The sequence below is a fragment of the Salvia hispanica genome, chromosome 2 (assembly GCF_023119035.1).
Source record: "Salvia hispanica cultivar TCC Black 2014 chromosome 2, UniMelb_Shisp_WGS_1.0, whole genome shotgun sequence".
Lineage (NCBI taxonomy): Eukaryota > Viridiplantae > Streptophyta > Magnoliopsida > Lamiales > Lamiaceae > Salvia > Salvia hispanica.
Window position 1 is genome coordinate 814,685 of NC_062966.1, and position 19,236 is coordinate 833,920.

At 34.9% G+C, this 19,236-nt stretch overlaps 2 protein-coding genes across 2 annotated transcripts in view; both read right to left on the reverse strand.

The window, feature by feature from the left end:
* The window catches only part of LOC125205088 (ankyrin repeat-containing protein At2g01680-like), a 36,666-nt gene that overhangs the window by 6,862 nt on the left and 10,568 nt on the right, over positions 1–19,236 (reverse strand). The window lies entirely within an intron of this gene.
* LOC125208106 (ankyrin repeat-containing protein At5g02620-like) lies at positions 15,213–17,685 on the reverse strand. Its single transcript, XM_048107663.1, has 2 exons — positions 17,042–17,685; positions 15,213–16,225 (listed from the first exon to the last, which is right to left on the reverse strand). Exons 1-2 carry the CDS (start codon positions 17,285–17,287, stop codon positions 15,563–15,565), a joined length of 909 nt encoding a protein of 302 aa, XP_047963620.1. The 5' UTR covers positions 17,288–17,685; the 3' UTR covers positions 15,213–15,562.

Here is a 19,236-nt window from a genome sequence, read left to right on the forward strand (position 1 = left end):
AATAGATACAAATGGTGCACACAAGGACAACGTTCATGAAGCAACGGGGGAAATCACGGGCGTACGAAACCAATACAATACGCACTATAGAATTGTTTGTAGAGAGATTAAATAACCATTTAAGTTAATTACAACATTTTACGTGACAATAATACTAATTTTAGTACTTAGATTTTTTTTTAATTACCAAAGATATCCAACAGCGGGCCCAGTGACTATTCCCCGTGCTCATATAAAATCAAAACCGCAGTCAAAACAAAGATATCCGCTAGTTATAAGCGTTTCGAAAACCCTAGAAACTCAAAAGAAAATAAAACAAAAGCTAGGAAATTAAAAATAAACTCCAAAAATAGTAAATTGTCTTTTTCGCTCCCAAAATGATATCAAATGGCCAAAATCCATCGTACATCATTGCACGATGTCGCAATGATGTCAATTTCTATGCTCAATTAGCAAGCATGTGCGAATTTTAAGTCATTTCGATACAGAACATATTTTTCGATACAATACATTCAGCATCGCTAACGTCTACGGTTGGAACTACGTCACATAATATAGCAAATAGTAAGCAAAAACAAATTATCGCAGAAACATTATTATATTGAAAATGAATTCTCAGACACATAAAGTTATTAGGAAAAGAGATTCTATTTGATTTCTTCTATATATAATATGCATATTTGCACACACTTGCAAGTGCATCAAACTACTCTAGGCAAAGTTTAAAACAGGACCTATTAAAGTAGATATAAAAGACGATTCTGCCTAATTTCCAATTTTCTCAAGGATAGGACTATATTCAAAAGTGGATGCTCAAGTTATTCAAGAAAAGGACAAAAAAAAAAACTAACTAAATAAACAAAATATACATACAATAAAGAGTGCAGAAACAGGTTGAAATAAACTTACAATATTTGGGCAAAAGCTGGTATTACAACTTGTAATATTATTATTAATCGATCAAATCATTGTACAAATTGCATGGCTGCTTTCCACACCAGAATTAGACAAACCAGACCTGCATAAGCCGCCATGCTTAACTCACTATGAATACACACAAAGAATTTCCAAGAAATTCAAAATAACAAAGTATGGAAATTATATGAAATATGTATATCACATTGAAAGAAATAAAATACACCTAAGGTAATGTTATGGGCCAAGTACTCATCAATAAAATACACCTAATGTAATTATTATTATTATTGTTATAATAATAATAATAATTATTATTATTATTTTAAATATAATAAATAATTGTATTCTCAAATACATTACGGATATTATGTTGACATTACAAAAAAAGAAAAAGTTAAGGACATTTTTTATTGTTAAAGAATTGGAATATCTGAGGAACTAAGGAATCTAATAACTTATGTGTGGCCCAATAATAGAGTTGATAATGTTTGAGGAAAAATGCCTGAGATTTATTTATGTTAAAAATTATAATTTCAAATTATATATATGGCATTTTTAAATACATTCCGGATATTATGTTCAATTAATGGTATTACTCAATGCAAAACCATTTTCCAAAGGTTGATTCTTTATATAACCCACTTTCCTTTTCCCTTTTGTGTAGACTTATTTAATTCTAGTATATATAAAATAAAATAGAAATAAATATAGATTTAGTTTACACATATATATAGGCTATAGCCATTAAATTGAATTGTTAAAAAATAATATCTTCCCACTATCACTTTACTGGATATGTTATTGATCCATTCTTTTTCTCGACGGGGCCTAGGCCCATAAGGCCCATAAGGCCCATTATTTAAGGCAGTGTTACTAGATTGCAATAGAGCCCAAACACAAAAAAAGAAAGATGAATAAACAATTCGAGATATAAGGATCAACTCCGACACTCTCTCTTATTCAAGTAAAATGAGTAATTTGAACAATAAATGCATGTGATTAATGGTTTTCAATTTTGTAACTAACATGCCTTGTAATTAGCGAGAGATTTCGAAAAATGGGGTTTATTTCGCTGACCTCTCAAAATCTAAGATTCAATTTGCTGACATTTCGAAATATGAGATCGAGGCATGCGAATTTTTCATAACAAAGGATTTTTGGTTTTTTCACTTCTTTTATTCCTTTTTCTTATTATTTCCTTCGTAATATTTATAAATGGACCGAACTACCCCATAATATTTTACTCCCCAACTCCAATACCTTCGGTTTCATTCCTCTCGTATTATTTTGACGAGTGAAATGGGAAGTTAAGCACTGAAAGAGGGCATGCCGAGTGCGATTGCAACCATAAATCAATGCACCGCACTCAGGCAGCTTCCAGTAGCCGTTGCCGCCGCGTATGTGGTTTAGGCATATGGAACAGTAGTGCTCGGGTCTCTGATCTTTCGTAAAATACGGTAGCCGTCAGCATCTGCTCCTCTTTGGCGGAAATTTCTCAAGGAATGATCCCATGTTTGTTAATATAAAGCTCTGTTTTATTAATTTTTTCGTGTTGAAATGGAGCCTAATTGAGATTGCTTGTATATAATGGTGAGGGCATTGGACTAAGATTGTGACAAACTAGAATTAATTCGAAGGTAAAACTAAAATGATGATTTTGGGAATGGGAGATGATCAAATAGAGGTATGTGTTTAGTCAAATATGACTGATTTTTCTTCGCAATTTGAGAGTTACAGACAGCCATCATGGTAATTGACTGTTTTAAATAAAATGACCTTTTTCAGAATTAGAGAAATTTCAGATTAATTTGAGATATCAAAATTGGGATGAAAATATTATAGGGTAGTTTGGTCAGTTTAAAAATATTGTGAATAAAATAATAAGAAAAGAGTATAATTTTAAAAAAAAAATCCCTTATTCTGAAAATTTGCAAGTCACGGTCTCATTATTTCTGAAAAATAATGCATTGATGAATATTATTGTTATTATTATTATTATTATTATTATTATTATTATTATTATTATTTTTATTATTATTATTATTTTTATCATTATTGCTATTATTATTATTATTGCTATTATTATTATTGCTATTATTATTATTATAATAATAATAATAATAATAATAATAATAATAATAATATTTGACTATGTTATTGTGATCAAATTTTTATTTTTTTTTACTTTTTTTTTCTTATGTTCTTAAATGAGTAGTACTTTATTCCTTATTCACTCAATTCACAAAATTAAAACGAATAAACTCTTGTGTTGAATATAAAATGTTTCAGTTAGGGTGAGAAGAGAGAACTACATTTTTTTTAAAGTGACGTAATATTAGTTTTTGTTTCTGTTGAATTATTTAAAATTTGTATTTATTAAGTGAAAATCATATGTCCCGTGCATAGCATATGCACGGGTGTTAATACTAGTCAACTTAAAAACAAAGTATACAATTGGTACTATGATGCTTTTGGAGATATTTGAAAGAGAAATTTGAAGGAAAATATTTGAGTAATATTTTAAATATTCATTATGAGATTCAGTCACTCATATTATTATTATAATAATGATAATCATGACTTGACAATAAAATTTAACTTCTTTTTCCATGCAATTGTGCAGCCAAGAATGGAAATGCAAGTTAGACTTCCAGCTATGAAGTTTAAAACTTGAAGAGAATGTATATATGTTTTATTAATGTATTATGTACTCCATTGATTGTTGTACTAATGTATTAATGAAAAACGTGAGTTTGAGTTTGTCCAACATCGGTAGTAAATGGATGGTAGAAACAAGTTTGTGTTTTATAAATTCCTACCTTGAATGTGAATGAATCGGGTAATTACAAGTTAATCGGGTATACCCGACACCCGATTTTTTGTCAAGTTTAGTACCCGATCCCGATCCCGACCCCGACCAGATTTTTTTCGGGTAGCGGGTATTGGGTTATGTTGGGTATTACCCGTTATCCACTATCCGTTTCGACATCCCTAGTGTTGCCCACTTCATATATCGTGAGTACATTATTGAAAATCCTACATGAGTACTTACAAAAGATCCACAGTGATTCCCTTCTACCAATCTCATATTTTAAGGAATCGATCCCTTGACTGTACAAGAATATGTGGATCTAAGCATGGCGCGTGACTGGAAGCGAAGCATAGGAGAATGTTCTTTTGTGGGTGTTATTTTTGGTTTCTGATATTGGATCATTCATAGTATTACTATACCTTCCCTTCGTTGCATGTTAACCTTAGTAATTACTACCTCCGTCCCCTAAAATTTGCTACACTTTGACTCGACACAGGTTTTAAGAAATGTAATGGAAAGTGAGTTGAAAAAGTTGGTGGGATGTGTGTTCTACTTTTAAAGTATTAGTTTTATAATAAAATGTGAGTAGGAATGAGTTAGTGGAATGTGAGGTCCACTACCAAAAATGGTAAAAGTGAAGTGTATCAAATTTTCAGGGACGGACCGAAATGGTAATATGTATCAAATTTTCAGGGACAGAGGTAGTAGTTTATAATGAAACGTAATTGAAATGAAACTATTGGAATATATATGGAATATATAGTGAAACAACACACGTAAGGTCGGACCTTTCGCAAAGGAAAAATGAACATTCAATAGCAAATACTCCATCCGTCCCAGATAATTCGACCCAGTATTCCATTTCGGGCCGTCCCACATAATGTATCTCACTTCACTTTTTACCATTTTTGGTAGTGGACCCCATATTCCACTAACTCATTCCTACTCACATTTTATTACTACCTCCGTCCTCCAAAATTTGCTACACTTTGACCCGACACGGGTTTTAAGAAATGTAATGGAAAGTGAGTTGAAAAAGTTGTTGGGATGTGGGTCCTACTTTTAAAGTATTAGTTTTATAATAAAATGTGAGTAGGAATGAGTTAGTGGAATATGAGATCCACTACCAAAAATGGTAAAAGTGAAGTGTATCAAATTTTCATGGACGGACCGAAATAGTAATGTGTATCAAATTTTCAGGGACGGAGGTAGTATAAAACTAATACTTTAAAAGTATGACCCACATCCCACCAAGTTTTTCAACTCATTTTCCATTAGGTTTCTTAAAACCCGCTTCGGGTCAAAGTGTCGCAAATTATCTGGGACCCGAGTATATAGAGAATATTATATAGCTGTGCCGGGAACATTAATTTCCAACAAAATGAACACATGGCATGTGGCATGACGGAAGATGAGTAGGATTTTAGTTTGGAAAGATGAACTGGATTTTAATGAGCTGTATTTTAGAGGAAAATAGTTTATCGATCACTCAAATATCAAAAATGAAAGCGAGAATACACTCAATCTAAACCACTTTTGATATCTCGATTCGATCGCCTTATTCAATAATCAATAAAAGACTTAGGTCATGCTTGGTATGATGGAATGGAATGAGGAGGGAATGGAATGAAGATGAGAATGGAATGAAGGTGGGAATGGAATGACAATTCCATTCCATTCTTGTGCTTGGTGAATGTAAGGTTTACAAATGGAATGGAATTGTTATTCCTTGATTGATTTCATTCCTAAGCTTGGTAACTACGAATAATATAAGAATGAAATGAAATGAAATATGAATAATTAATATGTTGATTCTATAAAAAAATATATATTTATTTCAAAAAAAATTGTCAAATATTTTGGATCATATTAAGTTGAACTATACACGTAAATAAGTGTGTGCATATGTGGTGTATGTGTTGTTGTGTGTGCGTGTGTTTTTTGGTGTGCTGTGTGTGTTGTTGTGTGTGCGTGTGTTTTTTGGTGTGCTGTGTGTGCTTGTGTTTTTTGGTGTGTGTGCGCGTATGTGTGTGTTTTTGGCTGTTTTTTGGTGTGTGTGCGCGTATGTGTGTGTTTTTGGCTGTTTTTTGGTGTGTGTGCGCGTATGTGTGTGTTTTTGGCTGTGTGTGTGTTTTTGTGTGTTGCTCTGTGTGTGTGTTTTTGTTTGAGTTGCTGTGTGTGAGTGTGTTGCTATGTGTTTTTGTGTGTGTGTGTGAGAGAGTTGTGTGTGTGTTTGTGTGAGTTGTGTGTTTTTGTGTGTGTGTGTGTTTTTCAATTATTAAAAAATTTAAAATTTTAATTTATGCTAAAATTGAGATGATATTAAATTTAAATATAATATTTATATTATTTTGTTAAATTTTAAAATAAGAAGAAAGGAAAAAGAAATGGAATGGAATGACCATTCCTTAGCTAAATGGATGGAATGGGTATTCCCATGTGGAATGGAATGACCATTCCTTTAGGAATGATGATTCCTAAGGAAAAATTTACCAAGCAAAGGAATGGAATGGAGGTAGGAATGTCATTCCATTCCCCCATTCCATCATACCAAGCATGGCCTTATTACGTGATCTATTCAATTTTCTATATAGGTAGTAAATAAATAGTACTCCCTCAGTTAAGTGATCAATTTTCCATTTGGATTGTTCCACATGCGATTAATTTTTTTTTTCTTTTTTTCTGCACAAACAACACATTCTTTATCTACTGGAGTACTTTTTTTTTTTCTCTCTCACACATTTTTCTTCAGTATTTTATTAAATTCAAAGCAGAATAGACAACTACGTTAAAAAAAATATGACGAAAGTTGCTTTATTAAACTTGAGAAAAGTAAAGTTAGATACGCAAAACATGTTTTGAGTACCACAAAACAAACATATCGGTTCAACAACTCTGCTCATAAATATACTAACACACATCCAACATTAATTACTCAACCCTCACATTGACACAGTTATGCTTAGATCGTGTCAACCTATTTCCCCATTACCTTAGAGTAGAAAAGATAAAATATGACTGGAGCGAATATAGAGAGTACTATAAAAACAACTCTGCGAAATGCAAATGTTACCATATTAGGATTGGTCATGACCAAGGAAGCTCCAAAAGTAGCTGCGATAGCCGCCATCGAAAACCACACAAAAAACGTCGAGACTAACACGAAAAACCACTGGTCCGACGAGCCGGCTGTGGAGAGCAACAAGATTGCGAGGGTAGACGAAGTGAACGACAGCATGTTAGCACGAACGAAATTTTTGTATGTTTTGGGATGTTTAGTAGCCATGACCGCAAAGCCGGCATGTTGTTTTATTAGGCCGGTTGCTTCGTCTTTCGTGTCTTCTTGCCATACGCCGCCAGGGGGGCTGACGGCTGCCTGGAACGCCATGGTTGCTATCAGGACGGCTGCGACCATCGTCATCTCGGTGTGCCTCGGCAAGTGTTGGAATATGGACTGATAAGAATATTTTTTGAGGATTTTATTCATTTTTGGGTATGTACTATTGTAACGAAAGCTTTCGTTCAAGATATCCAGTGCTGTTTTGCCAGTGGAATTCTTTGTCAGCTTCTCTAGTTTGGTATTTTCCTTCAAGTATTCTACAATCTGAAATAGTTTCATAGGGTAATTTCATTAGTTGGACAAATTGGCAATAAAATCACTAAATTTGAACTTCATAGGGTAACATATAACTCTGTTCGCAATTATCACAACACAAAATATCGAGGTCGCCTACCTATAATGTGTTATTGAAGTGGTGCATACATATCTCAAATTGTTAATAAGATTGAGCATGGGCAAACCGCAGATGCATAATCTGTTTCAAGTAGGGATTGTATAACATATAGTACTTGTTGGGGATTGGTGATGCACACCCGAACTTCATAATAGTATGATATTGTCCGCTTTGGGAAAAACCCTCAAGGTTTTATTCTTGGGGTATATCCCAAAAAGCCTCATACTATTGGAGTAGGGATAGCCCATATATATACTTGCAACTATTGTAATGCAAAATTTGTTTTTGGCAGAATCTCTATTTCTTATTCAAAATATTAAAAGAAAAAATTTCGTAGTATAATTTAATTATTTTAACGATAGAGAATTTGTGTACCAAGATTTATACAAAGAAAGAAGAATTGTCAGGGCTATTAATATGCCCGCCACTAACGCTTCGAGCCCACAGGGGACAGCTACGAACAAATTAATTTCATGATTTTTTTTAACTGATGCTGGGTCAAAATTTGACTCACTCCCGTTTTTCTATTTTGGTCCGTCCACGAATAAGAGTCCCGGTTCATAATTACCATAAATGGTAAAGAGACTCCACATTCCACTAACTCATTCCACTCACCTATCATTTAAAAATAATATATACAAGTGGGACCCCTATTCCACTAACTTTCTTCCACCCACTTTTCTTAACATTTCTTAAAATCTGCGCCATTTAGAAATGAGACTATTAATCGTGGACGGAGGGAGTAACTCATTTATGTGCTAAAATTTGACCAAATATGATTCTTACTCTGATGACACAAGCCAAAATAAATGAAGTACCTCGAGTTGATTAGCCCTGACAGCAAAATGCAACAATGTCTCTCCATCATCATCCTTTGCATTCACTAGGTCTCCCAACTTATCCACCAAAATTGTGAATGTCCCAAGCTGACGATGCTTCACGCACAAGTGCAACACAGTCTGTCCGCGATGCAGCCTCACCGCGGCCGGAAGAATGTCCAGCTGAAGCATCTCCTCCAGCACCGCCTCATTCCCCTTCATGGCCGCGACATGAAGCGGGTTCATATCATGGCCGTCTTGCCACCAGCACATCTCCGGGGCTATCGCTAGCAGTCTCTTTGCGATCAACACGTTCCCTCTTGCAGCTGCAAGGTGGAGAGACGACGCGTTCTTGGAATCGAGGTCAAGAGCGAGCTCCAGGTTGATCTTCAGCACCTCTTCCACGATGTTCTCTTTTCCATGCTTTATGGCAATGTGCAACACATTTTTGAGACATGGGAATGAGACTACATCAAGAAGATGTTGATTTGTTTGGAGGAGTTGTTGAAGAGTTGCTACATCTCCAACTCTTGCAGCATCGTACAGTTTCTTTTCTGCCATTCTTTTTTTCAATCACTTTTTTTTTTTTTTTTTTCATACAAGTTAGCAGCTAGTGATGCGTGAATTCATCTTACACTTACAAACATATATATATATGGTGTACAAGCTCTCTCCTTCTCTCTCTCTCTCTCTTAGTATAAAGAACTAGGAAAAGTTAAAGAAAGACCACTTAAGTCTGTCTATATGTTAAGATTGAATGAAGAAAAGTTCTTAAGTCTAGAGAAAGAACTAGAAAATGTTAAAGAAAGACCACTTAAGTCTGTCTATATGTTAAGATTGAATGAAGAAAAGTTCTTAAGTCTAGAGAAAGCACTAGGAAATGTTAAAGAAAGACCACTTAAGTCTATATGTTAAGATTTACTCCCTCTGTCCCATTAAAAATGCAACGTTTTCCTTTTTTGGTTGTCCCATTAAAAATGAAACGTTTCCTTAAATGGAAACAACTCTATCTCTATTTTTTCATCTCTCTTACTTTACTCTCTCTTCATTAACTCACAAAACAACACTACATAAAATCCCGTGCCGATTCTCAAATGTTGCATTTTAAGTGGGACGGAGGGAGTATATGTTAAGACTGAATGAAGAAAATTTTTTAAATCTCAAACATAACAAGGTTCCATTGAATCTATAAATTTTATAAACAGTTACAAATTGTGGAAACCACGGGAGTACGAAAACAATAAAATATTCGCTATAGAATTGTTTGTAGAGAGATTGGATAACCATTTACGTGACCATAATACTAATTTTTATACTTACCTTTTAGTTCATCTAGTATGTTGGACAATCTCAAAACCTTTTTCTAGAATTAGGGGTAAAACATTTCTACGAATGATCAAATTCAATCTCGGTTAGTCCACATTCAGTTAGCCAGATTCAAATAGAACGGACTCATAACTCGATGAGCTGACCCGCCTTGCTCTTAAAAATATAAGGGCGTTTTCCGTAGCCCACAATTGGTTTTTTCTAAATAAATCTTGACGTAATAGATTGCGGTTGGCCCCACCAAGTTGAAATAATTTAACCCTGTTTGTTGCACCTGAATTGGGCTCACTGAATTGATGTGATGCCTATGATTGACTTCGGTTGCCATTATGGTTTGGACAATAATATCCCTGCTTTTTTAGTAAAATTCCCAACACATGGGGGAGGGGGTGGGGGAATGAAATTTTCCAAGGAGATTTGATAATCTCATTAACATATCTTGATGAACTGTAGCGGACCATAAATGTTAGTATATCAAGTTGATCGTAATAATAATAATATGCCAAAGTCAAAGACAATAGCGCGGGCCGACAGATTTATCGAGAGCCATGCAGAATATTATATGGAACACCAAACCGTCAGATTTTCCATGATTCCCCACTTATGGCCATTTAACGAACAACGAACAGGCCCTAAAGTTATTAGGAAAAGAGATTCTATTTGATCTCTTCTATACTACCTCCGTCCACAAAAAAAGATTACTTTTGCCATTTTGGAACGTCCACAAAAAATAGATCACTTTCTAAAAATCGAAAGTTTATCTCTCATACTTTTCCCACTTTTTCTTCTCTCTCTCATACTTTACTCACTCTTTCTCCCTATCTCTCTTACTTTGCCTACTTTTTCACCTCATCTCTCTTACTTTACCAATTCTACATTAAAACCCGTGCCGAACAACAATAGATCTATTGTTTGTGGACGAAGGGACTATAAAATATGCATATTTGCACACTCTTGCAAATGCATCAAACTACTCTAGGAAAAATTTAAAACATACTCAGGAGTATATACTTCTTCTGTTCCATATTAATAGACACGTTTTATTTTCTGCACTTATTTAGAAATAACACTCCATCCGTCTCATAGTAGATGTCACACTTGAAAGATGATACAGAATTTTAGGAGATGTTCTTTTGTATTTTAAGTGGTGAGAGAAAATATAATTTTATAATTGATGTGAGAATGGACTTTTTCCAAAAGAGGAAATGTGACATCTTTTGTGGGACAAACTAAAAAAAAAAGCGTGACATTTACTATGGACGGAGGGAGTAATAATAATAATAATAATAATAATAATAATAATAATAATAATAATAATAATAATAATAATAATAATAATAATAATAATAATAATAATAAATAGTTAAAATGGTGAAAGAGAATAATTTAGAGAAGAGTCTTATCTCTCTTACTTTACTCTTTTACCACTTTAGCTATGAGTTTTAATCCATACAAAGCTAGAGTTAAATACAAAAACACATAAAGGAGAAATGGTCTAAAAATGACATCAAACTCAGATTTTATAAAATGACCTAAAATTGATTAATAATGACCTTTCGTGTTTTTGGCTAATTATTCACTATTAGATCGATCACCTAATAATATGGCTAAGATTTGGGTTGCATTTCTGAATTTAGATGCATTCTTGTTTTGATCATCTCCCTTATTAGTATTACTACCTCCGTCCCACATTAAGTGTGGACGTGGATTTTAAGAAATGTAAATAAAAGTTAGTTGAATAAGTTAGTGGACTATGAATTCCACTTCATATATATTAGTTTTATAATAAAATGTAGAATTAGTTGGTTGAATGTGGAGTCTACTTACCATTTATGTTTATGGTAAAAGTGAAATGTGAATCTTATTGTGGAACAGACCGAATTGATAAAATGTGACAGGGACAGAGGTAGTATTATTTTTTTCAAATAGAGGGAGTAGTTGATATACAACTATAAAGGAAGATTCTGCCTAATTTCCAATTTTCTCAAGGATAGGGACCCAAGGAGACTATATCCAAAAGAGGATCGATGCTCAAGTTATTCAAGAAAAAGACCAAGTATATATATAATAAAGAGAGCAGAAACAAGTTGAGATAAACATCAATACTTGGGTAAAAGCTGATATTACAAAATGCTCAAGTTATTCAAGAAAAAGGACCAAGTATATGGAGTATATAATAAAGAGAGCAGAAACAAGTTGAGATAAAACATCAATATTGGGCAAAAGCTGATATTACAACTTGTAATAGTACTATTATTAAACGATTTGACAGATCATTGTACAAATTGCATGGCGGCTTAATTCACTCTGTGAATGCACACAAAGAATATGAAAATAAATGAGATACAATCATACAATATTTCGAGACAATCAATTGGAAATTTTCCCTTTAATTTTAAAAAATAGTAGTAACATTTTAAATGTAAAAACTACTAAATTTAGTTAACAATAATTAAGGTTACGTAATAAACTCTGCTTATATAATTAAACCCGAATATCTTGAGTCATACAAAGGTCTCCTTGGCCCTCTTGACAAGTCTTTTCTTCATTCCCTTAGAACCGTAAGCAAAGATCGTCACCATGACCGGAAGAAATATACCCGTTGTTATATAAACAACGTTGTTAAATCCAAATTCTACCATATTAGGATTAGTCATGACAAAGGAAGCTCCATAAGTAATCGCGATGGCCCCCATCGACACCCACTCTGCTAACAACGCGAGCTTCACGAATCTCGAATGGTCCGCCGTGGAGAGCAGCAAGATGGCGATGGTAGACGCAATGAATGACACAATGTTGGCAATGACGAAGTTTTTGTATGTCCTGGGATGTTTAGTAGCCATGACGGCAAAGCCGGCTTTGACATGCCGGCCCGTCTCTTTATCAGTGTCGTCTGCTTGCCAGTGGCGGATGCAGAAATGTTTATCAATAGGGGCTGGAATTTCTAAATTTTATTTTAGAGTATACATTTGAGTAATGTAGATAATTTGTAGGGGCTTTTACACTATAAGTTACACCAAATTTGAATAAATTTTAAAAACAATTAATAGAAAAAAGTAAAAAAAATAAAATTCATTGAAGGCTTAAGCCCCCTCCCCTACTATACTTGGGTCCGCCCATGCTGCTTGCCACACGCCGCCAGGGGGGCTGACGGCCGCTTGGAACGCCATGGTTGCTATCAGGACGGCCACGACCATCGTCATCTCGCTGTACCTCTGAAAGTTTTGGAATATGGAAAGATTGGAAAAATTTTCAAGGATATTTTTCATTTTTTCGTATGAATTAGAGTTAGAAAAATTCGACCCTATCAAATTCCAACTTGATTAACATGCTCCAAGGCCTAACATAATATCTAGGGAGGTCAATTCAACCCGAAACTCGTGGGCTGGCCCGAACAACCCGGTAATATGAGCTGGTTAGGGTTGTAATTTTATTACCCGAATACAAAACGGGTTAAACGGGTTGGCCCGAATGGGTTGGCGGGTTAAACGGGTTGGCCCGAACGGGTTGGGGGTCAGCCCGAACGGGTTGGGGGTCGCTCGATGGGTTGTGAGTTTTAATTATAAAATATTAAGTTTTAGGGATTTTTTATATTTTTGAATCCTCAATCTTCATTCTATACAATTATTAGTCTTATTCAATCTTCATTCTACACTTCTTCACTCGATCCCACAATATCAGCTTTCAAGTTCCATCTCAACTCATTATTGCACCGTCCCATCATCTGCCACTAGTGTCTTACCACCACCAAAGCCAATGAAGACAAAATTAAGAACTAACCCATCAAAATCTTAATATATTTATCATTTTAATAATGATTCATGTAAGATATGATTTTTAATTTTCATAAAGAATTAGTTACGAACAATGTCATAATAATGACACGAGCACAAGCTTTAATTTATATTGCAGTTGATCGAGATGAAAGGCTTCTTTCAAAGTATTATTGAAGAAAACTATAAAAATTTGAAGAATTTAAACTAAAAAGAAAAAAAGTATCTAAAATTTAAAATCATTTTATAGAAGAAAATTTTGATACAAGAGATTATTTTCGAAAGCTTTTAGGCCCGAATAGCCCAATGGGTTAGCCCAAAACCCGACGGGTTAGGGTTAGGGTTGAAAATTTATGACCCGATAAATCCATAACCCGAATGGCCCGCACCCAAATAGCCCGACGACCCGAGTGGGCTGGCCCGAACCCGAACGTGTTAGCCCGATTGACATCCCTAATAATATCACAATACTATTTAAGGAAATGTTACCTCACAAATATTAGTATTATCAAACGAATAAAGTTATTAGGAAGAAAGTTCTATTTGATTTCTTCTATGTATAAATAGGTCAAGTCGAGTAATAAATGACATTAAATCCTTCGTCCTAAGTTGTTCAAAAAAGACCTATGAGTAGCTCCTCCTCCTCTTCTTCTTCTTCTTATTATTATTATTATTATTGGACGTGGCACTGATAGAGATGGGTTGTATTACGTGGATGAGATAGATCAACAAGGAACTATTTTGCTAACTCATAGATCTTCAGACAGGGAAGCTTGGCTCTGGCATCGCCGCTTAGGACATCTGTCATCGGGTTATTTAAAAATTCTCTTTCCCAAATTTAGTCAAGAAATGCATTGTGAGACCTGTGTGTTGCCCAAAAGCCATAGACACTCTTATAAACCCAATAATACCCGAGTTGACTCGTTATTTTCATTAGTTCATTCTGATGTGTGGGGTCCACCTCCAGTTGTAGGGGGACAAGGGTTTAAATACTTTCTTCTCTTTATAAATGATTGCACTTGCATGACATGGATCTACTTTATGAAACACAAAAATGAAGTCTTGAACACTTTAAACATTTTCACACCCTGGTACAAACCCAATTTCAGAAGTCTATGAAATGGCAGGCACAAAATGACTGCTTCTGTCAAAAAGGAAGTAAGGTTAATAGCATATGCCCAGTACTATAAATTAAATTAAAAATGATTTATCGTATGATCCTTCCCGTGCCATATGACACAGGTATAATTAGTCATTCTAATGTTAAGAGGCTTTAGCTATACTAAACACTATAATTGTTTACAATATATAGCTAACCATTTTCTATCTAGGTTGTAACTATATGTTTATTTCACAATATATCGCGTCTTTCAATGAATGACGCGATAGACATTCACCTCACAATGAAGAATACCCAGACTTTAATTGTATTCAAACAAATTTAAAAAACATGACCAAAATATTTCTTATTAAACTTAAGAAATACGAATAAGAATGCTTGCTTTTAGTACCTTTGGTAACAAAACATTCTCTTACCATACCACATAACAAACATATCGGTACAACAAACGCATTATATGGGAAAGAATCGAAAAGAAAACCCATTACGTACTCAGCAACAACACGTATATAATTACTCAACCCTGCATATATAACTCCGTGCATCTAGAGTCAAATTAAGGAATGCTTGTGATAGAACAAGAGGTTCTATCGATGCTAAAAGAGCACGCGTACGACGGAGATTTATCGGAAAATATGATAAACACACCTAGTTTAAGTGCTAGGGTTTCGAGAGCCAAGGTTTGAGAAAAAGTGCTTTTTATTACTTTAATTCTCAAGACTCAATCTATGAGAATTCTATAATATATAGAATCCCCCCTACTTGATTCGGACTTACGACTCGGGAAAGAATCAAGAAGAAAACCCAAGAAGATTGACACAAATCTATTCTAAACATAAAAGATATCGTTCAAAATAAAGAAACAATAATAATTAACTAAACTAGATATTCTCTTCCTTTATTAGTGTGATACATAGCCTCTGTATCGGCTGGATTGGAAGCTTCCCTTTTGGGCCTTCCTTTCCTTCCACTCTTCTTCTCGACTTCCTTGCGTGGCAAGTCTTCTTCCGTGTCGTCCGACATGGCGGAGCTGCTCGTCGGACTTGGTGATGGCGGTTGGCTCATGCGTGATGTGGAGTCCCTATCAGCTTGGCCCTCTTGACAAGTTTTCTCTTCATTCCCTTAGTGCCGAAAAAAAAGATTGCCGCTATGACCGGAACGAATATACCCGTTGTTATAAAAACAACGTTGTTAAATCCGAATTCTACCATATTAGGATTGGTCATGACAAAGGAAGCTCCATAGGTAATTGCGATGGCCCCCATCGACACCCACTCCGCAACCGACGCGAGCTTCACGAACCTCGAATGGTCCGACGCGCCAGCCGTGGAGAGCAACAAGATGGCGATGGTGGACGAAATGAACGACACAATGTTAGCAATGACGAAATTTTTGTATGTCTTGGGATGCTTAGTAGCCATAACGGCAAAGCCGGCTTTGTGATAACGGCCGGTCTCTTCATCAGTTCCGTCGTCTTCCCACACGCCGCCAGGGGGGCTGACGGCCCCTTGGAACGCCATGGTTGCTATCAGGACGGCCGCCACCATCGTCATCTCGCTGTGCCTCTGGAAGTTTTGGAATATGGACAGATTGGAAAATTTTTCCAGGATTTTTTTCATTTTTCGGTCTCGAGGGCTCTCCTCAAAGATATCCAGTGCTGTTTTGCCATTTGAATTCTTTGTCAGCTTTTCTAGTTTGAAACTTCTCTTCAAGTATTCTACAATCTGAAATAGTTTAATAGGGTAAATTTTCATTAGTTGGACAAATTGGCAATAAAATCACAAAATTTGGTCCATCCCAAAACTCAAAATATCATCCCAAAAAGCTTAGTAGGGGAAACCACACAATTAATGTGTACTCCCTCCGTCCCACATAATTTTACCCAGTATTCCATTTTGGGCCGTCCCGCATAATTTTACACACTTCACTTTTACCATTTTTGGTAGTGGACCTCATATTCCACTAACTCATTCATACTCACATTTTATTATAAAACTAATACTTTAAAAGTAGGACCACACATTCCACCAACTTTTTTAACTCACTTTTCATTAGATTTTTTAAAACCCGTGCCGAGTCAGAGTGGGTAAAATTATGTGGGACGGAGGGAGTATTATTTTGTGATGCAAAATATGTTTTGCGTGAAAGAAGTATAATCTCTATTTCGTATTCAAAATATTAAAGAAGATTTTTCTTACAAATTTATTTTTTAAATGGAGATTTTTTTAACAAAATTAAAATAATTATTTTTTTGACAAGGCTATATTTCCGCCACTAAAGCATTGACTCATTTCAGATACGTCTAAAACGAACAATATTAATTAAATTTCACGATTTTCTGACGATTTTAATTTGCTGGACATGCCAAAATCTGACCTAAGTTTTGACTTTTGAGTGACATAAGATGCGATATCACTAAAAATAAACCCCATGGGACAACTATGTAATTATATTCCTTATTTTTTTTTACCAATTTTTAAAAAAATAATTAGACCCCGCCAAAATTTGACTAAACTTTATGATTTATTCCGACTAAGTACCTCAAGTTGATTAGCCCTCACTGCAAAATGCAACAATGTCTCTCCATCATCATCCTTTGCACTCACTAGGTCTCCCAACTTATCCACCAAAACCGTCAACGTCCCAAGCTGGCGATGTTTCACGCACAAGTGCAATACAGTCTGTCCGCGATGCAGCCTCACCGTGGCCGGAAGAATGTCCAGCTGAAGCATCTCCTTCAGCACCGCCTCATTCCCCTTCATGGCCGCAACATGAAGCGGGTTCATATCTTGGCGTCTTGCCACCAGCACATCTCCGGGGCTATCGCTAGCAATCTCTTCGCGATCACCACATTGCCTCTTGCAGCTGCGAGGTGGAGGGACGACGAGTTCTTGGAGTCAAGCTCGAGAGCGAGCTCCGGGTTGATCTTCAGCACCTCTTCCACAATGCTCTCTTTCCCATGCTTTATTGCAATGTGCAACACGTTTTTGAGACATGGGAATGAGACTACATCAAGAAGATGTTGATTTGTTTGGAGGAGTTGTTGGAGTGTTGCTACATCTCCAATTCTTGCAGCATCGTACAGTTTCTTTTCTGCCATTTTTTTAAAATCACTCTATTTTTTGCATACAAGTTAGCTAGTGATGTATGAATGCATCTTACACTTAAATCACACACATATATATAGTGTATAAGCTCTCCATCTCTTTTGGAAGAAGGAACTAGGAAATGTTCAAAGAAAGATCATTTAAGTCTAGCTAGCTATCTGTTAAGATAGATTGACTGATGAAAAGTTTTAAGTCTCCAAATGAAGACAATAAAATATGCACCATAGAATTGTTTATAGAGAGATAGTATTACACAAACATTTAAGTTACACCAATTACGTGACCCTAATTCTTGCAATTAATAGGGATAAAATAGATAAAGCTTATGGACTCCAAGTAGGGATGCTAGTGCAGCCCGACTTATGCGAGTGGGGTTGGAATTGGAAATTTCAAATCCGACAAAATTCCAGCCTGATTAACCCGCAATTCAAGTAAGCAGCCATAAAACCTGATAGGTTGGTTCTACGTGTAACTATTGCAAATCTTTTTTTCATATTGTTTGACAACTGATTCGACACTTCAAAATCTATCATAGATTTTGATAAAAATGAATGACTGCACAAACAAAACTAACCTTTCAATTTCTATTATGTATACATATATGTGTGGGGGGTTAGTTTTGTATTAAAAAAACACTATAATAGATAAATGAATTGATAAATCCAAGTTCACTATGAAAATTATTTCAAATTTGAAATACTAAATTTATCAAAATATGTTTATATTTTAATTTAAAAATCTTGAATTAAATTTTTAACATGACATCATTTATCATAAATTATTCTTATATGTTAAATCATTCAAAAACTCAAGATTTATTAACAACATTCTTATCGAATGCCATTTCTTTATATTTTATAATGGTAAATTATTTATGTTTGAATTTATGTTTATCATATGATTAAAATCTTTAATTGTTATATATTATAAATACAGATCCTTATGAATAAAAAATATACTTCCGAATATTGCACACAAATATCCATAGCTCCAGAGCCTAGCTGACGTAACAATACCGCTGAAATATTACATCACAAATCGGAGTAATATATTGAAAAGGAATTATCATACAAATAAAGTTATTAGGATGAAAGATTCTGTTTGATCTCTTCTATATATGGCATGCATATTTGCACACACTTACAAATGCAACAAACTACTTTAGGAATTTGAAAAAGACCTATTATGGCAGATATAGAAGAAGATTCTGCCTAATTTCCAATTTCTCAAGGATATGACCCTAGGAGACTATTCAAAAGAGGGTGTTCAAGTTATTCAAGAAATGGACAAAAAAAAAAAAAAAAAAACACAACCAAATAAACAAAATATTATCTATTATCTATATATGTGGGCAAGATGATATTACAAGTCAAATCACTGTGCAAGTTGTATGGCGTTTTTCCACACCAGAATTAGACAAACCAGAGCCGCCATGTTTAACCCTTAACTCACTCTCCACGAATGCACACAAAGAATGTGAAAGTGAATGAGATAATATTTAGAGACAACCAATTGGAAATTTCCCTTTAAATTTATATTAAAGGTAAATAGATATACATTATGGGACGGACGGAGGTGGGGTCGGACGGGCTAAGACGGCCCCACCGCCAGCCTGCAAGTACCAGAAA